The following is a 21,237-nucleotide window of genomic DNA, read 5'->3' as shown; positions in this document are numbered from 1 at the left end:
TCATGTAGCTGAGGATAATCCCAAACCCAAGTAGTAGAGGATGACCTCTAATCCTACCACGTAAATGCTGATATTACAGGTCTTCCTCATCATGCCAGCTAATCTTAATTATTTTAAGGCATTTTTAGTATTGATATAGCTGCAATGTGCTTTGTGTGTGTAACACTCGGTTGGACTATGGTTTTCCAACCTCTGTATGGGTGAGGTGTGAGACCGCAGTGTGCCTAGGTAGGATCATTCCTGGTAAGTGGTGGACAGAACCCAGGGTGTCTATGTCCATCAGGATGCTCTGTCTGTAGTCCAGGGGCGTGTCCAGCTTCTTCCATGGCTCTGCGCAATGGGGCCGGCCAACTCTCCACCACCAGCACCTTACTCAGTGCTGTCACTGGCTTGCGCATTGACATCCTACGTGGTTAGCTGCCCAGCAACAATTTTCTGTCTCCCAGACACTGATGTCGGTTCTGTCCTGGAGGTCATTCTGGGCTCTTCCCCTCACTCCAGAAACCTCCTGAAATAGCTCCTTAGGCTCTGTCTTCCCCATCTCTTCTTCAGCAGGCAACTTCCCTGACCTCCTCTTTCACCATGTCTACCTGTTTCTCAAATTTGCCCCGGCCCTATGTGCTGAAGGCGCAGGGAATACCACACTGGCACTAATGTTTGCATCATTTTCTGTTTACTTTGTCTTTTTTTTTTTTCCTTTTTTTTGGTTTTTCGAGACAGGGTTTCCTGTCTGTCCTGGAACTCACTCTACAGACCAGGCTGGCCTTGAACTCAGAAATCCACCTGCCTCTGCCTCCCAAGTGCTAGGATTAAAGGCATGCGCCACCACTGCCCAGCTTTTTTTTTTTTTTTAAACAGACTTTGCCTCAAGTTTATTTGTAGGAACAACACAGGACACTGCTTATCTGCAATAGTGTGCAGGTGTGTCACACCAGTCCACCTGTCACACTTTGGCAGATAGAAGCCTTTTCTATGGGCCAGTCACAGGGGCCTGGGCACGTCTGGGAGCCTGAGCTGGAGCTGCCGCGGCCTCTGCTTTGGTTTGAATCCTGGGCTTTGGTTAGCAGACTCTTAGCCATGTAGTTTCGAGCGTGCTTCCCAGGTTGGGGGTTAATGGTGAAAGGCAGTTTGCAGCTGGGTCCCTTGAGCACCGTGGGCTTAACTGCTTTGGGCTTCACAAGGGCCTTGACGCATGCGCAGGCACAAACCTTGCCTTTCTCCTGCGTCTTCTCCAGGCCTAGAATTCCTGTGCTTCTTGGCAAAGCGCATGCTCCTCAGGCACTTGGGGTAGACCTCCTTTAGAGATTCAAATCTTTGTGACAGGGGTTTCTTGATGCATTTCTGTGCCATTTTCAGGATTGGTCGGATGTGGTGTTTCTTGGACTCGGCCAGGTCTGCGTGGTCACCTGAGGCTCCCGAAGCACCTTATACTAAGCGTATATGCTGACTCAATCACCAAGTATTTTGATAAAACTTCAGCATCGGAGCTCATCCCCACCCAGAACTAGGCAAGCCCAGGATTTCAGACCCTTGACACCACAAGCCACCTACGATGCTCACTCTCCTAAATCATCTAAGAAAAACTCCAGCCATTTGAAATGAGTTTGTATAGAATATATTTCACTCTTTAAAAATAGAACTTTGAGCAGTGATAACATCTATATACAAAAATAAACATCTTCATATAAATAATTTATATGGCAGGAGGTAGGGAGGGGAACAGAGGGCCTCCCTAGGAGTCATCAAGCAATGAAGGGCCAGGGATAGGAGAATGTGCTAGGAACCCTCAGGTGACAGTGTGGGACGGAACAGGACAGGGCTGCACTGCAGCCAGAATGCAGCCTCCCGGCCCAACCTGGATAAAGACATGAGCTCCCGTGAGTTCCTATGTGCTGGGAGGCTCTTGTCCAAGCAGTAGCCGCTCTCTTTGGTGTCGGCGAGGTGCGTAGTACTGAGTCGGGAGGAGATGCAGACAGTAGCATGAGGCCCTCCAGGGCTCCATCATTCCATACCTCACCCACTGCCTCCCAGGGACTCTGTATGGGCCTTCGAGGTCTCAGGGATTTTGATACTCTTTCACTCAGTGGCTACACCCAGTCCTCTAGAACTGAGGTCGCTGGCGCTGGTGGCTGCTAGGGCAGCCTCGGGAGACTACGTGGGCTCATCGGAGGCTGGGTGGACGTATGCTCCAGGCAGTGGTGGTGGGTGGAGGGCCACAGTCATGGAGGTAGTCACTCTGGCAAAACTCTGGGGCAGGGTGGGGGGCATGCCCCACCTGAGCCCACCTCTTTGTGGAGCCGCAGAGCTTACGGCCTGTGGACTCTCCTTGTATAGCTGCACCACCTGAAAGAGACACCAGTCTCAAGCCAGGCTCCCTGTCAGATGTCACAGAGCAAGATTCCAAAGCCTCCCTCTGCTCGGGGTCCTAAAAGTTTAAGGCTGAGGGGCAGGGGCAGGGGCCCAGCATCTGAGGCGGGCACTTTCAGCTGATGGAGGGCTCTTTTAGGAGGGCCCTTCAGAGCTGAGCCCTCTGTTAGCCACTGAGGGCCTTTGGTTATGGGTCTGTCCCTCCCTTGCTTTCCTACCCTGTCCCTTAGGGTGAGGACAGAAAGAGAGTTTGATCACCTGTGGTGGGGGGCCCAGGATAGAGAGCAGCACAGGCAGCAGCAGGAGTCCATGGAGCAGGCCCAAGAGTGTTAGCACCGTCAGCACCACGAAGAAGTACCTGGGAGAGAGTGAGGGTCACAGCCAGGCCCTGAGGCCCCCTGAGGCCAGGGTGGGCAGTCCCTTCTTCTTGAACCCTCTGGTACCTTATGATGAAGTCAAAGTTAGAACCAGCAAGCATGAGCAGACCCAGCAATGTAGAGACAGCGCCATCAGTCACAGGGGCAAAGGTCTGTTCCAGAGCGCTAGCAGCCCGCAGGTTCCGGCTGCCATGGCTGGTCAGGAAGCCCTAGGGAGAGAGAGTCCTTGAGTTCCTCCTCTGCTAATCCCAGCCAGCTCATCCAATGTCCCCAGCAGCTGTTTTTCCATTCTAGGCTGCACCCAGGTCTTCCCTCACAGGGCATGGTCTGGAAGCATTGTCGAGTCCACTTTGGTAACACCAGAGAGGCGTCTGGCTACACAGAGCAATGCCCAGGTAGGTGTCAATGGTGTTTTGTCAGTACTTTTGCTGAAGCAGGGCTACTAATTCATTAAAGCACTGCTGCTACCGCCGGGGCAGTGATGCACACTTTAATCCCGGCACTCCGAGGGGCTCTGTGAGGCCTGGGCTATCTGGTGAGTTGCCAGGGCTGCATGGTGAGACCCTATCTCCAAATGACAATGAAAAACAAAGCACTATCGCCTGTGGCAGCTGTCATGCTATGATGGTAAGATTATGTTGCGTGGGCTGGAGAGATGGCTCAGTGGTTAGAAGCACTGACTGCTCTTCCAGAGGTCCTGAGTTTAACTCCCAGCAACCACATGGTGACTCACAACCATCTGTAATGTTGTAATGGGATCCAAGGCCTTCTTCTGGTGTGTCTAAGGACAGTGACGGTGTATTCACATACATAAGATAAATAAACTCTTAAAGAAAAAAAAAGATTACATTGCTTGTGGAGTTTAAACCAGTTACTGCCTGGCCTCTTAGACAGAAAAGGGGCCAGTGCCAAGTAGTGGTGGCACATGCCTTTAATCCCAGTGCTTGGGAGGCAGAGGCAGGTGAATTTCTGAGTTGGAAGAGGCCAGCCTGGTCTACAGAGTGAGTTCCAGGGCAGCCAGGGCTATACTGCCAAGCCTGATGATCTGAATTTATTTCCAGGATCCACAAACTGAAAGGAGAGAACTGGCTACCACAAGTTGTCCTCTGAACCCTTCCCCTCAAAATTAAGTATAGGTAATATTTTAAAAAATGTGCGCCAACTCCTGACCAAAGAGGATGGACAACGCAGTGATGTCACTTCTCAGGTCGCTTTTTTTTTTGTTTTTGAGCCAGGGTCTCCAGGGTCTCCCTGTGTAGCCTTGGCTGTTCTGGAACTTACTAGTTAGATCAGGTTGGTCTTGAACTCATACGCATCTGTCTACCTCTTCTTCCCAAGTGCTGGGATTATAGGCTTGTGCTACCATCCCTGCCCCCAGGGTGGTCTTTTTTATTATTTTTTTTTAACAGGGTTTCTCTGTGTAACAGCCCTAGCTGTCCTGGAACTCACTCTGTAGACCAGGCAGTGTGCGCCACCATCACCTGGCTAAAACTCTTTATATTGTTCTGCATGCTGCCCGGGCCCCCATCTCAGTGCTGGGAAAAATAGGCAAGCCGTGCCCTTGCCCTAGTGGTGAGCACTCAACTACTGCAGTATACCACAATCTTTTACTGTTTGTGTGAGATAGAGTTTCATGTAGCCTAAACTGGTTTCTGACTTGCTACACAGTTAGTCTTGCTTCAGACTTGTGGATGAGCTCATCCTCCTGCCTCCACCCACCAAGTTCTGGGATTACTACAGGTGTATGTCACTATGTCCTTCCTATTCATATACTCCTTTGTTTATTATTTATTCGCTTGTTTTAAACAGACTCTTTCAGGTCACTGTGTAGACCAGGCTGTCCTTAACGTGGTCGTGACCTTTCTTTCTTCGACTCCTGACTACTTGGATTAAAGGCGTGCGCCACCACTGCCTGGCTCAAATATTGCTCTTATATCTGTTACTGTAGGGCTGCAGGGACAGAGAGGAAAGCTATTGTGGAGACTGGTTGGTGTGCTGGTACTTTAGCTAGCCCGTAAATGTGAAGCTCTAGGGGAGCCCTGGGCCGCCTTTGCCTCTCAAGCATTTGTTTCAGTAGAATCCCTCCTGCACACCCACGGTGTTATTCATGCAAGTCCTGACCCCCCCCCCCCTTTTTGTTTTGTTTTTCTTTTCTTTTTTTTCTTTTTCTTTTTTGGTTTTTTGAGATAGGGTTTCTCTGTGTAGCCCTGGTTGTCCTGGAACTCACTCTGTAGCCCAGGCTGGCCTCGAACTCAGAAATCTGCCTGCCTCTGCACCCCCAGTGCTGGGATTAAAGGCGTGCGCCACCACCGCCTGGCAAATAAATCCTTTTTAAAAAATTTTTTTATATATTTATTTATTATATGTAAGTACACTGTAGCTGTCTTCAGACACACCAGAAGAGGGCATCAGATCCCCATTACAGGTGGTTGTGAGCCACCATGTGGTTGCTGGGATTTGAATTCAGGACATTCTGAAGAGCAGTCAATGCTTACCCACTGAGCCATCTCTCCAGCCCAATAAATCTTTTTTAAAAAGGGGATCAGGGCAGGGCAGTGGTGGCACATGCCTTTAATCTCAGCACTTGGGAGGCAGAGGCAGGCAGGTTTCTGAGTTCGAGGCCAGCCTGGTCTACAGAGTGAGACCCTGTCTCGAAAAAAAAAAAAACAAAACAAAACAAAAAAAAAGGGATTTATTTATTTATTTATGTTTTTTCAAGACAGGCAAGCCTGTATTGTCAACTGAACTGTCTCTCCATGTGTATCTGAGGCAGAGTCTTGCTACATGCCTCGAACTGGCCCAAACTAGATTTATTAATTTTATGTGTGTTTTGCTTGGATGCATATATGAGCACCATGTGTGTACCTAATGCAAAGAGATCAGAAGAGGGGATGGTGTCCCCTGGAACTTGAGTTACAGAGAGTTGTGAACTACCTTGTGGGTGCTGGGACTTGAACCCAGGTCCTCTGCACCACCACACCCAGCTTAAACATTTATTCCCAGCACACAGAGGTGGTCTCACCATTTTTTTTTTTTTTTTTTTTTAGTTTTTTAAGACAGGATATCTGTGTAGCCCTGGCCGTCCTAGAACTCACTCTGGAGACCAGGCCGCCTGCCTCTGCCTCCCAAGTGCTGGGATTAAAGGCATGTGCCACCACTGCCTGGCCCATTTTTTGTTGACCTTTCCTCCGGGGCCTATGCTTACCAGAGCCACATGAACCGTGAATTCAACACCAATGCCTATGGAGGCCACGAGGATTACCACGGGGATGGCACTCAGTTTGATGCCCAGGAATCCCATGATACCAAAGAGCTCCACAGTCGTCATCGCCAGGACCAGCACCTGCGGAGGGCAGGACTTACCCAGGGCTCCCAGCAGGGGGAGCGCTAGTCTGGACAGGGCAGGGTGGGTTGCTGCTGGGGTCTCTCCCGTCCACCCTGCCAATACTCACTATGAGACCTGCTGTCCATGGGCTGAGTAAGAGCAGGGCACAGACGAGGAAGGTGCACACCAGCAAGATGCAGACCGCCAGCAGGAAGCAGCGCCGAAGTCCCAGATACTGCTCCCAGAAGAGGAAGGGGGAGCCACTGGGGTAGGCATGCACCCCTGCCTGGCCTGCCTCTGTGCACGCCGCCCGGGCCCCTTCGATGGCTTCTACAAAGTCTGCAGTCTTCTGGAGACCATGCAACAGGAAGGGGAACTGGGCAAACTCCAAGGGCTGGGCTGCCGGGACTGGAGAGGACAGAGGAGCAGAGGAGGAGATGGAGTAAGCAGAACGGTGAGGGGTTGGAGGGTCAGGGCCTGTGTGGGTTGAGGACCAGGTTCCAGGCGAGCTCCCCCAGGACTCACTGCGAAGGTTCTCTCCGGTGGTATCGTATTTGTCATGCAGCCATTCGGGAGGTGGGGGGTAGAAGTTGGCCTGAGAGGCTGCTAGGCCCAGAGGGTCGCTGCTCACCCACACTGTTAGCCCCATGTAGAAGAGCTCTGGGGGAATGAGTCCCTCCTTGTCCACCAGTTTCCTTGTGGTCAGCTGTGAAGGCAGAGAAGGCTAAAGGCCTGGGCTGTGAGGTCTGGAGCCCACCAGTGCTCCTTGACCAAGTTAGCCCACTCCTTACATGGTTGAAATCCAGAGGCTCCTGGGCATTCCCGGTTTGGATGAGCAGCTTGTAGGCCAGGGCGCCATCTTCAGAGCCGTTGCGGTAAGAGTGGCGGGTGATGCGGCCTGAAGCCCAGTCTTGGTCAAATGCAGCCTGGATACCTGGAGGCACACAGGATGGACCGGGATGGACCAGGATAGACCTACAGCTCTAAAGACTGCGCCCTGTGGCATTTCTGCCTGTTGGCCTCTTGGTCTCTTCTTACCTTGAAGCCAGCTGCGGTAGTAGTGAAGCCAGGTGCGGGGTGCCTGGGTGGCGGGTGGGGGCAGCACAGCCTTGAGGGAACTGAAGCGCTGGTGCAGATCAAAGAGGGCGCGTTGGGAGTGGGCGTAGTCAAAGCCACCCTGTGTCACCAGAGCCACCTCGTACAGGGAGAAGTACCTGAGCTGGGCGCTCAGGAAAGCATGCTCCTTGGTGCCCCGAGGGACCACATCTGTCAGGGCCAGCCCATCTTGTACCAAGGTGGCTCCATAGAGGCTCAGGCCCAAAAGAGCCCCAAAGAACAGCAACACCAGGGCCTGTGAGAAGTGAGAACTAAGCAGGAGGCCCAGGGCCATCCTCCAGGCCTCTGCCCTGCTTGGAACCAGACATACTGAACCTCCATCCTGCCCCCCACCCCCCCCACTAACCTTGGCTTGTGTCTGGAGCAGTAAAGGCGCAAACTGATAGCGGGCAAAATGGGCGAGAGTCCAGTGGGCACAGAGGAGGGACCTGCAGGCTGCCTTTGGCCTCATCCCCTCCTCCTGACTAAGAAGGTCCCGTGTGGACCCTCCAGGGCTGTAGAGTTCGGAGCCCAGTGGGTCAGAAGCTGGAGACAGCAGGTGGGCTTGAGGAGGCAAAATGGTGACTACATGCTGGCTGCTGGTTTCGCAGTGGGTAAAGGCTTGCACGGTGGCAGTCAGGTGGGCAATGCCCACTGGTACTGCTCTGTCCCCTAGCTCCTGGGGCAGCATCTGAATGACTTGAGCAGAGCAGGGGCTGGAAGAATCAGAGAGAGCAGACGGGTCATAGGTTGGAATGCAGGGCAGGACACAGGCTAGGGTGAGGTTGAGGACGGAAAAGGGCCGGCACAAAGGAACAGTACCTAGAGAAGCAGCAGAGAATGTCCAGGCGCTGGTGGTGGCGCCGGCGCAGGTCGAGACTGAGGATGGCCGGGAAGATAAGCATCACCGCTGCGAAGTTGCAGCCGACCACTATGGCTGCCTGGGGAGAGGGGCATTAGCAGAGGCTGGATGAAGCATGCTGCATGCTGCGTGCTCCACGCCCACCCCAGCCCACCTGTCCATTCGTGACGCCTCACCTGCAGGGAGAAGGCCCGCAGCGCAGGAATGGGAACCAGGACAGCCATGAAGAAAGCGACCATGTTGTTGATGGACGTGAGTGCCACACTGGTGCCCGTGCGTCTCAAACACTCACCCATACGCTCCTGCCAGGACAGAGCAGGGACAGACCCTCAGGCCACAGAGGACCGTGGGACTTCAAGGCAGAGTGAGGGGAAGCTCAGGAACTCAGCAGAAGTGCAATTCTAAGGCCATAGCAGACAACATTTGTTGGGTACCATGAATGGGCATTTGCTGTTCTAAGCAACCGGTCTTGAATTACGTCACTGGTCTTACGTCAACCCTCAGACACAAGCACTGTTAGTATTACACCCAAATCTAGACTGGGAGGGTGAATGCTCAGAAAGGTTAATGAGCCAACCAGACATGATTAATCGAACCAAGAGGCTCTTAACCACTTTGATGAATTCCGGATAGGCCTAAACTGGTGGATAGGTGCTTACTGGGAGAGGGGTGTCGGGTGGCGCCTTTGTGAAGGCATGTGCCAGCAGGAAGATGTCATCCACGCCGATGCCCAGAGCCAAGAAGGGCAGCACCTGGAGGGGCAGAGCAGGGAATCAAACATCTGGAGGGACTGTGTGGCTTGGAGGTGGCCCCAAAGGCTGTCCCCCTGTCCCCAGCTCTGGTTTACCTGAGTAGTGGCAGCATTAAAAGTGATGCCAAGTAGGGCACAAAGACCAAGACCTGAGGCCACCGCCAGGGCCACCAGCAACACCCCAGCAAGACCTACAGCACCCTGGGACTGGGCGCAGTCCCACCGTAGCATTGTAACGCAAGCATAGGCCAGCTGTGGGGAGAGAGGACATGATCTCAGACAGGGATCTCCAGGGAAACTTGCTGGAGGGGAGGCAAGGCTGTTCGACGACGCAGGACCCACCATGAGCAGATAGCCTCCTACCACACGGGTGGTGCTGACTTCAGAGAACTTGTGCAGAATGTCATCCAGGGTGGTGGAGGAGAAGGCATGGATCTGCTGGGATGCGTTGGCCGGCAGAGCCTCCTGGGCTAGCTGGAGAGACAGGGTGAATGAGAGGGGACCGGAGGAAGGTGTGGCCTCAGGGAGTCCTCCTCTGACCTTGTCCATACTGACCTGCACAAAGCGCCTCTGCCAAACCTGCAGCACTGTGCTGGCCTGCTCCTCACTCCAGCCGATGTCATGCGTCTGGTAGTCGCCCCGGAAGTGCTCATAGAGCTGACGGGGACTCATCAGCAGGAAGGTGCTCTGCAAGGCCTCTGCCCTGGTTAGGGGTATGGGAGGAGGAGTCAGAGGTTGTGTGGACACTCAGTGTGGGTTTGTGGAGTGCTTTTTCCAGAGATGCTTAGCATTACAGTGTGAATTCCCAGGTCCCCTCACCAAGTCCCAGGGGAGGCCCGACCTCAGCAGCTGTCCTTGGAGATCTCTGGCTGTGCCCCCCAGTAGCAGTTCCTCCTGCCAGTGCATGAACTTGTGGGAGAAGCCATGGCAGCCCCCACTCAGCTCCTGAGCCACATTGGGTGCCTAGAGTGGAACAGAAAGGGGTTTATAAGTCTTTAGAATTAGGCTGGAGAGATGGCTCAGCGGTTAAGAGCACTGACTGCTCTTCCAGAGGTCCTGAGTTCAAGTCCCAGCAACCGCATGGTGGCTCACAACCATCTGTAATGGAATCTGATGCTCTCTTCTGGTGTGTCTGAAGACAACAACAGTGTACTCACATTTAATAAATAAATAAAATTTAAAAGTCCTTAGAATTTTAAAAGTTATTCTTATATTCGAAAAACCAAAAAAAGTTATGCTTATTATTTGTGTGTGTGTATGCATGTATGTGAACATGCAAGCATTTAATAGCATGTATGTGGAGGTCAGAGCACAGCTTCTCAGAATTAGTTTTCTCTCTTTGCATCACGTGTGTCCTGGTAATCAAACTCGAGTCATCAGAATTGGTGACAAGTGCCTTTACCTACTGAGCCATCTCAGCACCAGAGAGAGGTTTAAAATACCCAGAGCTCTAGGTGGTCAGGGATAGAGCAATTGCCAAACCAGCTAGGCTCTGGACTCAATTACCAGTCCCACCATATACAAAAGAAGAGACATAGCAAGTAAACTCAGCTCTCAGGACATATGTCTGTGTGTGTGTGTGTGTGTGTGTGTGTGTGTAAAGAAAGTGTGTGTGTGTGAGTGTGTACAAGTGTGTGTGAATGTGTGAGTAGAGAAGTGTGTGTAAGGCCAAGAATTGGTAGCACATCCCCTTTAATCCCAGCACTTGGGAGGCAGAGGCAGGTGTATCTCTGAGTTTGAGGCCAGCCTGGTCTACAAAGTGAGTTTCAGGACAGCCAGGGCTACACAGAGAAACCCTGTCTCAGAAAACCAAACCAACCCACCAACCAAACAAACAAACAAACAAAAAAAGGAAGTATGTGTGAATGTGTGTGTACCTAAAACTGGATAAAGCCCTGGGCTTGGACCTCTAGGACCCATGCCTGACACAGAACTCAGTGGGTTTGACTCTCTTCCCTGTGTGTCTTGCCTATTGCATGAACCAACAGCTAGTGTTCTACAGAGGTCACAGGAGGAATCACAGGCCTGGAAACAGGGTGCTAGAAGTACGCATAACCACAGCTCACAAGAACCTGCAGCTCCAGAGGTCTGACACCTTCTGGCATCCACAGGTACCCATATGTGCATATAGGTCTCTCTCTTTCTCTCTCTCTCTCTCTCTCTCTCTCTCTCTCTCTCTCTCTCTCTCTCTCTCTCTCTTCCCACCAACACACACACAAATAAATCTTAAAGAAAAAAAAACAGAACTGAAAGCAGAATGTAGGCTTTAGTCCTAGCACTAGGGAGATGGCAGCAGGTGAGTCTCTGAGTTCAAAGCCAGTGCAGTCTACACAGTAGGTTCCAGGCCAGTCAGGGCTGGATAGTAAGACCCTGTCTTATCCTGCTCCCCACTCCTCAAACAAACAAACCACAGAACAACAAAGAAAAAAAGAACAAAACTAAATACTGAAAAACAAAACAAGAGGAGCTGGGGCTGGAGAGATGGCTTGGTGGGGGGTGAAGATCACAGGCTGCCCTTCCAAGAGGAGCTGGGGCTGGAGAGATGGCTCGGTGGGGGCTGAAGATCGCAGGCTGCCCTTCCAAGGGAGCCGAGGTTGGTTCCCAGCACCCATGCCAGGCAGCTTACAACTGTGGGAAACTCCATTCACAGAGGACCCAACACTTGGGTCTCCTCAGGCACCTGCATTCAGGCACACACCTACATTTAATAAAAACAAAGTGATTCATGTGCCACTTCAGAGTTCTTTAGAAATGAATGAGAACAGAACACTGTGTGTATGTGCACGTGTGTGTGTTTGCTCACACGTCCAGAAAATGGAGGTGGCTGGAGCACCCCTCAGGAACCCACCTGCCTGCTGTGACGGTTGGGAGCACTAGGTGGACAGTGGGGGTCATCGGGGTCCAGACAGGGTCGCCCCACATAGGCCTGGCCCACCTGTGCCTTGTCCAGCAGCTCCCGGAAGCCCTCCAGAGAGGCAAAGGGGCCCAGCTCCTCCAGCAGCTGCTGGGGGTCCAGGTTGGTCCACTGGATATCTGGGCGGCCCCTGGGGAAAGCCTGTGGTTAACAAAGGTCAAAACAGCTCCTGCCCCCAGACTGCTGCTGCAGACCCCTGCTTCACTCCATGCTCTACTTACACACTGATCCTAAGGCAGCTGAGGCCAGGCTGCACCCGCACACCAAGCTGCTCCCGTGAGCTTTGGATGCGAAAGGGGCTAAGACAGACCTTGGGATGGGTGTGCCTAATACAATGTCTACCTTTGATTCTAACCTGTAACCACACACACACCTGCATCTAACAGACTTTCTTTTTAGTCCAAAAGCAGCAAGTCAGCTGACAGCTGCGTAATGAGAGCAGGAAAGTCTCAGACAGATCTTTGCCCGAGGATCTGTGTGTTCTGTCTAAACCACACAGGTCACCTGCCTTCCGTGGGTGAGGAGAGGCAGGTGGGAAGCCTTGGGCAGCCCCGGCTCTCTCTGATTCTGTCCTGGGAGGCAGTCAGGACTTGGCGAGGATCTCCTTTTCATTCACACCCCCACACCTCCCATTTCTTCGGGGGAGTCCCTGGCAGGAGATGAAACGGGCGGGCGGGCGAATGGGCAGCTGAGGCGGCACTCACGGTAAGTAGGCAGAGCCCCCTTGGAGTTTGGCTCCTTCCCAGAAGCAGTCAAGCGGGGTGAGGATCACACAGGGAAACAACTTCTCAATCATCTGCCAGGAACACCCAGGGTCACATCAGTCTGGCTCCTAGGATACCCTCTGCCATTCTCCCAACACCCCCACCCCAGTGGTGACTCAGCCTCCCTCAGTGCCTCCGCCAGCACTCGGGACCAGCCTAGAGTACTCACCCGCTCAATCATTCCATTTTCAATAAGGGGAACCCCTGACTTGTAGCAGATTTTGTTTAAATCCCAGGACCTGTAATGGCCAAAGCACAGGTTCTAGAACTTCCACACAGCACTGGTTATGCCCACCATCGTCTCCCCGCCCCCACCCCTGACTTACTTCCCATAAAGTGATACTTGTACTTTACTGGCCGTGAGCGCGGCCTGGAGGTGAAAGCCAAGTGCCTCTGGGGTGAGGACGTTTTCCCCCTCCTGGCGCGCGGTCTGAATCAACATCTGGGAGGTGTACGCGGCCTCCTCCCCTAGCTTCTCCTTGGTGTAGTGTAGCTCCTGGCTCACCCTGCTGTCCACTGCCAGAGGCAAAGAGAAGAAAGGCTGGGAGAAGGGACCAGGTAAACCAGAGGTCTGAGAAATGGGGTCCCAACCTCTGAGGGAAACGCTGTGGAGACGTCTCTGCCTTCTGCTTGGTGGCCTTGCCTCCTACCCCTGCAATCTCCTTCCCCTCTTAGGGACATAGAGAATTCGGGACTCTACGGTGATCCAGAGTTTAAGCATGACCCACACTCACCAGGGGTTCAACGCAAAGGTTTGAACATGTGAATAGGTGTAAGTCGGTGCTAGAGCGATTACACAGGATGTGTAGGGCCCCAGGGCTCAATCCCCCCACGTCAAAAGGAAAATATCAGTGTGAGCTGAACTTGCAGGATTATAGGACCATCCAGGTTGGGAGCCCTCTGACCCTCTCTGCTTAGCTGGGCAGGACGAGGAGGGACCATGGGGGTCTGTGGGGAGACTTTGCTAAAAATCTAGTCTACAGGCTGATTCTAGTCAGGCTGCCCGATGCCTAATGGCAGCACCCTGTGCTGATGTACTGCAGCTCATGTGCAAGGGGGAGGGAGGATTGTTCTTCAGCATGACACTTCCCGCCACCAGGGCAAGGTGACACAGAGATGAAATCAAGGCCACTCAGATCCAGACCCTTCCTCAGCCTCACTGAGGGGAGAGAGTCAGGAGGCCGGCCTTCCAGTTAATCCTAGCATCCCTCAAGTTTTACTTTATGTTAGCAATGGAGTCACACTGTGTAACTGGGACTTGAGAAAGGAAGGGATTTTTGTTGTTGTTTTTGTTTCTCGAGAAAGGGCTTCTCTGTGTAACAGCCCCGGCTCTCCTGGAACTTGATTTCTTTGATCCACCTGCTTTGTGGGGATACCACTGATGATTTGGAGGAGGGTAAGAGCCACATTGGGGACACTGTGGATTTAATCTGCTCTCAGACTCTGTCTGGCTTTTTCTTGCCTGGAGGCCTTTCTTGTTGGCCACTGTCATTCTCCAGAATCTAGGCGTGAGACCCTGCCTTATTACCAGCACTTACATGGTGGCCCACAGCTGTCTGTAACGCTGGCTCCAGGGGATCTGTTATCTTTTTCTAGCCTCTGCAGGCACTTGGCCAACATATGGTATACAGACATACATGTAGACAAACACCCGTGCATATAAAAAAACAAAAGAGTAAGCCAGGGAAGCGCTATAACTATAAGAAGCCAGACTGGGGCTAGAGTGTGTGTTCGGGGCTCACATAAGAGTCTGAGCCTAGGTGGACAGTGGTGGCACATGCCTTTAATCCCAGCACTTGGGAGGCAGAGGCAGGCGGATTTCTGAGTTCGAGACCAGTCTGGTCTACAGAGTGATTTCCAGGACAGACAGGAAGGAAGACTCCGAGCAGGAACTGGCCTGGCCAGATTGATATGGACCCCAGGGGGCGATGTGGAGGCAGATTTGAAGGCAAGGCTAATTATTTCCTTAGCCACTTTGCTGACTGATTTCCCTGGCCATCCTCAGAAAGGCCGATGATTATGGACTCCTGGACTCCTCTCTAGTGCCACAGGGTGAAACCACATTTTCCATGGACCCATCATACAATCACCTTGCACTTTGCTAAGGGAAGAATTTACCAGTAATATATTCCTTCTTTCTTCCTTCCTTTTTTTTGTCAGAGCTGAGGACTGAACCCAGGGCCTTGTGCTTGCTAGGCAAGCGTACTACCACTGAGCTAAATCCCCAACCCAATATATTCTTGACAAGTAGAACAGACAGGAAATTGGCTGGAAGGCTTCTCAAGTTTTCCCCCCACTTTATTCAGTCTGTCTGTCTGCCCATCTGTCTGTTCATCCATCTATCCATCCATCCATCCATCCATGTATTTAGTATTGATCATAGACCCATGGCATGCTAGGTTAGCACACTACTAGTATAGCCTTTAAAAAAAGTATTCTTAATTATGTGTGTGTGTGTGCGCGCCAGTGTGTGTTTGTGTAGCGTGATAGTCCATGTGCACGTGCCTGTGTCTGTGTGTATGCGTGTTTGCATGTATATATATATATATATATATGCCTGTGTATGTGCCTGTGTTTGTGTTTGCCTGTGCATGTGTGCCAGTGCATGTGCATGTGCCTGTGTCTATGTGCATGTGTGTGTGTGAAGGCCAGAGGTTGATGTCAGGTGTCTTCCCCCATCACTCTATTTTTTGAGACAGGTTCTCTCAGTGAACCTGGATCTCCCCATTTTTGCTATATCGGCTTGCCAGCAAGGTGCAGGATCCACTGTGTCCAACTCTGCCCGCCCTCTGTGCTGGAGTTACAGATATGCACTCCACGGCCTCTGCATGGGAGTTGGAATTCACAGTCCAGTCCACAAGTGCAGCAAGCACTCAGCCACTGAGCACCCTGCCCTGCTCCTAGCACTTTAGTGTTGAGACACCATTTCAATAAGTTGTCAAGACTGGTCTTGAACTTACTCTGAAGCCCACTGGGCTAAGCCTGAGGACAGAGGAGAAAGAAAGAAGGAGGGTCCTAGCTGATGTCCTTTGCCTGACAGACTAATCACCCCGGAATTCTCTATTGCCAAATCTCCTGTTACAAGAATAAAACCCCAGCCTCTTCCTTCCTGTTCTATGAACCCCCTTTCTTTCTCTTTCATGTGGCTACAAGGACTCCAAATGTATAATTACTAGTGTTTGGGGGAAGACTGAAAGCGCCTTAACAATGGCACCATCACAGGGTGGAAGGGCTGGCTGGCTGTGAGAGACACTAAAGATGAGGAACTGATAATGAGCGAGAAGGGAGACTGAGCTCCTGGAGTCTAAGCCTGGGGCAGCTGCCGGCTCGACCAACAGGTGGGTAGTGATCCGCTGCCTTCCACATCAAACGGCTCCTTACCTTCAAGTCAGGGTATATGCTATCATTGTAACTCACAGAACTATCTATATGTGTGCAGACATGCATGCTTGTGTCCATACAAAGAAGGTGTCCTCTATCTCCTTGAAACTGGGTTCTATGTTTTCTCAGCTAGGCCTGAAGCCAACAAATCCCAGAGATCCTCCTGCCTACACTCCTTTGATACTGTGTGTGTGTGTGTCTGTGTGAGATACTCAGTTTATCACACAGGCACTGGGATCTGAACTCTGGTCCTCGAGACCGCACAGCAAATGCTCCTAACTGCTAAGGCATCTTTGCAGGCCCTCCACCATCTTTTTTGGAGACAAGGTTTCTGCCTGAGCTGTAGCCCGTGGGTTCAGTCAGACGAGCTGCCAATCCTGAATCCCCCGGCCACACTCACCCAGTGCTGAGGTTACAGGTGTGTGCTGCCATACTTGGCTTTTACACAGATGCCGGGGATCCAAACTCAGGTTCCGCTTGCACCAGAAGTGTTTTACTCACTGAGTCTCCTTCCGGCCTCATAACTATTTACTTTTGAGGCTCTACCTCCTTTTTTTTTCTTTGAGACAGGGTTTCTGTCTGTTTTGAAACTCACTCTTTAGTGAGCTGGCCTCAAACTCAAGAGATCTGGCCTCTGCCTCCTGGGACTAAAGGTGTGCTCTACTGCCACCCAGCAAGGCTCTTAGTTTTAAGCTGATTAGGGTAGTGGTGTTTGATCCCTAACCTCCAACCAAAAACAAAACAAAACAATCCCCACCCAAACAAAAATCAACAACAAAAACCCCCACAAAACAAACCAAACAAAAAAACCCCAAAAAACAGGAAAGGAAAACACATCACATTTATAGTCAAGGAGAATCTTGACCTCCATTTGAAACTCTGCTAACCAAGGGTCCTCCTTCTACTTCCAGTCCTAGCAAAACAGGAAACAAAAATGTCTCTTCAGCTCTCAACTCCATCAACTAACTCCTCACTGTGTGGGGCGTTAAATGAGAAGATTCACCTACAGAGCTACAGAGAAAAGATCAACGAGACAATGATGGTACTAATCTCCACACAAAGGAGTCCACTGCAGGAGGACCCAAGGTCAAGGTCGCCTGGGTGACACAGGGAAGCCATGTCTCAAAGAGAGCAACTGCTACCCTCTTATAACATATTCCTCATAACTGCAGCGACTAGCCAGGAGGGCAGGAGAGAGACGAGCAAGTGCAGACATCCAAGCAGCGTTTAATTGGGGAAGATCTGGGGAATGCAGAAAGAGGAAAGGCAGGGCAAGGGAGGGAGACTCATTCTATTGTGGCAGGATATTCAGAAGTCATTTGGGACCACCCAAGCAGCAGTGGTTTGTGTGGGGGCATGCATACATGCGTGTGCGCACATGTGTGTCCTGATGCTGGGGGCAGACTGGCAGGCGGGGAGAAACATCTGCTCTGGACCCTAGGGCTGTCTTAAGAGTGTGAATGCTTCAGAGTCTGCTGAGGGCTGGGGGTAGGGTGGAGATGGGGTGTGGGAGCCCAAGATGTAGGAAGGCTCCAAGAAACATCTGCTCTGTATCCTAGGACTTGCCAGCATTTGAAATAACTTCAGGGTGTGAGACTGCGACCTGGGACCTGCCTTGGACCTGGGCCAGGGCTGGGGAGGTCTGGGGAGCCCACAAATGCAGATTTCCCAGGGAAGAACACAGTTCCATTTGCCTTTGTCAAATAGCAGCCACACGAAATCAGGCACCAGGAAAGAAGAGAGGCATGCTGAAATTATGAATTGTGTAATACTTCCACTAGGAAGTGAGGATTTGGTCTCATTTGACCCTGAATACTGCCTCAAAGTCTATGCTCGTTCTTCATTAAATGGCTACAAGGGCCGGGGTGCCTGGGTCGGGGTGCCTGGGCCATCTACACAGGAGCCTGGTCAGATGGTTTGTTCAAGGTTTCCTTTTCTTTCACACCTAACGATTCTTTTCTTATTATTTCTTTTTTTCCTCTTTCTTTCTTTCTTTCTTTCTTTCTTTCTTTCTTTCTTTCTTTCTTTCTTTCTTTCTTTCTTTCTTTTTGGTTTTTTGAGACAGAGTTTCTCTGTATAGCCCTGGCTGTCCTGGATCTCACTGTAGACCAGGCTGACCTTGAACTCAGAGACCCATCTGCTTCTGCCTCCCAAGTGCTGGGGTTAAAGAGTAAAGGTGTGCATCACCATTGCCATCACCACACTCTAACTCTTCTTTTTACTCTTGCTCCCCCCTCATCTCTCTCCCTCCCCACAGCATCAGGGATCAAACTTAGCTAGTGTCTTGGGTGTACTACACAGCAGTCTGCCATGCCACCCAGCTACACCCCATTGATCTTCCTTCCCTCTGTCTGTCTGTGTGTCTGTCTCTCTCTCTCTCTCTCTCTGAGACAGGCTATTATTAAATTCCTAGACTGAAAGCAATTCTCTTGCCTCAGCCCCTCAAGTAGCTAGAACCACAGTGCTAATCTGAGTTTGCAGGTCAGAGCTGGCTCTCCCTGCCTTCTCTTATACAACACAATACCACTTAGTTTTGTTTTCTATGGAACTTACCCCACACACATTTTACTTCCCTTGGCTACTGAAAAATACATCTTGTTCCATTTGTAAACTCTGATGTACAATTAAAAAAAAACTAGCTCTAAATGCTAAATAAACAGACATATAATCAAAGATGAATACCCCACAAGCTTATTCATAAGATGCTACCATCTAGTCAGGCAGTGGTGGTGCACCCCTTTAATCTCAGCACTTGGGAGGCAGAGGCAGGTGGATTTCTGAGTTCAAGGGCAGCCTGGTCTACAGAGTGAGTTCCAGGACAGCCAAGGCGACACAGAGAAACCCTGTCTCGAAAAAAGAAGCTACCATCTAGAGTTGTCCATTTACAGGTGAGAGAGACAGGGTGTGAGGCTGTTGATGGTAAAGACTTGTCTAGCATGTACAAGGCTCTGGGCTCTGTCCACAGCACTGAGGGAGATTGGGAGAGAGGTGGGCATTCTGCAACATGCCCAGATACACAGGCTTTGAATGGGAGATGCCCCTCTAGGTCCTTAACCAGGCCTGCTGGGGTTCAGTGGCCAGCTCCTCATCCTGACCTTGTCTTGGGCTCCCCATACCAAAGCAGCTATGGTAACTCACCTTCTACCCAGAGCTGTTCTAAGTCTGTCTCAATTACAGCCACTCGGAGACCCAGTGCCAGAGCCCCAAAGGCCACCAGTCCCAGGAAGAGCACTTTGCCGCAGTGTCTCTGGATCTTGCACCCCAGGGAGAAGAGTAGACCTTGGAAGTAAGCACGAAGCCAGAGAGGAGCCTGCAGGCTCCCAGCTAGAATCTGAGATAGAAAGAGAAGGAAGAGTCAGCCAGGTGTCAGCAGAACAATGTAGAATCCTTCCCTTTTCTCCCTGTCAAGTCCTGTTTTCCTGACTTCTGGATGCAGGGCAGGAAACCGCTACAGATAAAGGTTTCAAATGTGGAAGATTTAACTCTCTTTCCCTCCGCCTTCTCCATAAGTACACCTGAGAATGCCCATTTTTTTTAGAAGGTTATGACTCACAAACACACCCTAGCTGTCAGCTAGGCGAACCCACAGACATAACTAATTTCACGGACCAGATAATAGGAAATAAGCTAACACATCACTTGCTAGCTCTCGCTTGTCTTCAAACACAGAGCCAGTAACCCTTGACCTGTAATCATCACACACCCAGCAGATGTTCAAGCAAAGTTTAAGTCACAGACACAGCCCGCTTCTTCTAGCTAATTCCTCTACTCACATGAGGTGCGGAGGACCGAGCTGGAGGTGTGTAGCTGGGAGGCAGCTCTCCAAGGGACAGTGGCCGAACCATGCTGGTGAGGATGGGGGGCGCGAGCGCCCCCAACCTGCGTTATCTGAGCGCGGCCATAGGCTAGCTTGGCTCCTTGTGCCGCCCGGCTTCACCTGGGGATTCCTTGGGACCGTGAACGTGCCGTCGTGGGTGAGACGCGCGCGCAGATGCACAGGAGCAGCCCGGAGCGGCGGTGCGGGTTGGTGGCCCCAAACCCCGCTGGATCGGTGGGTCGTGGTCCAAAGTGGGCTCCGCGTGTGGGTAGACCCGACTGGCTGCGAAGCACCTCACAGCTCAAGGTGGCGACTATGGATCTCGGGAAGCAGCAGGAGCCTCAGAAAAAAGGAGCGGGCCGGGGTGACGCCCTCCCATTGGCTAAGGGGGAGGCAAATTACCCGCAGCCTTGCAGCCGGATCCGTTGCTTGGCAACAGCGCCGCAGGGGGCGGGGCGGGAGACCACCCAGGCAGGGCCACCCTTGCCTGGCCTCCCCGGCTCGCCTGCCCGCCCGCGGGGCCCTAAGGGGAGGAGAAGGGAGGGAGATCCTGGAGGCGCTAGTCGTTGGCCAAGTGTAAATCAGGACGTTGAGAAAGGGAGTCTGCTGGTCCCCTTAGGGCCACCCTTTCTTCCCGACCCAGAGAAACCCCAAAGACCTCCTTTCCACTCTCCATTCAGGCCAGACTCATCGCTCTAAAATGCAAATCTCATGGTTGTTCCAAAGCTCAGAGCCCTGCACCATCCAACTATAACTAAAGCTTTTTTTTTCCTCTAAATGCCTCACACCCACTCAGTTGCCTTCCAGTCCCGAATTGCCCTCAATAATTTCCTAAGTTCACATGTTCTTGCCTTTGTACATGTTGGGGCCCCTTTGTCTTGGCAGATAACCTTTAAGCCTGAACTTGAATCAATCAGCCGAAAACTCTTGGAAGCCTTGGTGAATAATTGCTTTTTTCTTTGTGGTTCTTACTAATATTCAGTTTGTGTATTATATTTTTAATTTTTTATTTTAAAATTTTTTTTTTTGAGACATGGTCTCAAGTAGTTCAGCTTGGCCTTGAAATCCTTATCCTGGTGTGTCTACCTCTCAAGTTAAGGAACTATAACAGGCCTGTCTGATTATTGTATTTGTGATGACATAATTTATGTACAATATTGGGAAACATGTTGCTTTCCCAAGTGACTGTGATATTTCTGTTTGCTCCTGACTGTTAAACTCTGATATGTCATCTGAGGGTAAAAATCAATCTCCTCATACAGATGTTTGGGAAAGAAGCTGGGCATGGTGGCACATGCCTTTAATCCAGCACTTAGGATGCAGAGGCAGGCCAATCTCTTGTGAGCTCCAGATCTCAGCATGGTCTACATAGAGAATTCTGGAACAGCCAGGGCTACCTAGAAAGATTCTGCCTCAGAAACAAAATAAAGTATTTTTTTGGGAAAAAAAAATACTTCAAGCTGGGTGTTGGTGGTGCACTTCTTTAATTCCAGCACTTAGGAGGCAGAGGCAGGCAGATTTCTGAGTTTGAGGCCACCCTGGTGGCCACCAGACACAGACACAGCCCTTTTTTTTTTTTTTTTT

General features: G+C 51.3%; 1 protein-coding gene across 3 annotated transcripts; it reads right to left on the bottom strand.

Annotated features, from left to right (window-relative positions):
* Nucleotides 1-1,599: 1,599 nt before the first annotated feature.
* Nucleotides 1,600-20,019, bottom strand: Ptch2 (patched 2). Of its 3 annotated transcripts, XM_031378328.1 has the most exons (22): nucleotides 19,610-20,019; nucleotides 18,975-19,167; nucleotides 12,782-12,971; nucleotides 12,625-12,694; nucleotides 12,396-12,487; nucleotides 11,626-11,821; nucleotides 9,619-9,740; nucleotides 9,333-9,480; nucleotides 9,120-9,251; nucleotides 8,874-9,029; nucleotides 8,686-8,778; nucleotides 8,203-8,328; nucleotides 7,987-8,105; nucleotides 7,532-7,880; nucleotides 7,108-7,420; nucleotides 6,861-7,003; nucleotides 6,595-6,775; nucleotides 6,197-6,477; nucleotides 5,950-6,087; nucleotides 2,811-2,953; nucleotides 2,626-2,725; nucleotides 1,600-2,343 (listed from the first exon to the last, which is right to left on the bottom strand). In XM_031378328.1, exons 1-22 carry the CDS (start codon nucleotides 19,679-19,681, stop codon nucleotides 2,152-2,154), a joined length of 3,549 nt encoding a protein of 1,182 aa, XP_031234188.1. In that variant the 5' UTR covers nucleotides 19,682-20,019; the 3' UTR covers nucleotides 1,600-2,151. The 3 variants fall into 3 exon arrangements, with proteins under 3 accessions (XP_031234188.1, XP_031234187.1, XP_031234189.1); XM_031378327.1 differs by having other exon boundaries at nucleotides 6,197-6,775; XM_031378329.1 differs by lacking the exons at nucleotides 1,600-2,343; nucleotides 2,626-2,725; nucleotides 2,811-2,953; nucleotides 5,950-6,087; nucleotides 6,197-6,477 and having other exon boundaries at nucleotides 6,659-6,775; nucleotides 7,108-7,195; nucleotides 7,284-7,420.
* Between the last annotated feature and the right edge of the window lie 1,218 nt (nucleotides 20,020-21,237).

Source organism: Mastomys coucha, unplaced genomic scaffold (assembly GCF_008632895.1).
Source record: "Mastomys coucha isolate ucsf_1 unplaced genomic scaffold, UCSF_Mcou_1 pScaffold18, whole genome shotgun sequence".
NCBI classification, from domain to species: domain Eukaryota; kingdom Metazoa; phylum Chordata; class Mammalia; order Rodentia; family Muridae; genus Mastomys; species Mastomys coucha.
Note: the sequence above shows the minus strand (reverse complement) of the source record. Positions and strands in the feature narration are given on the sequence as shown.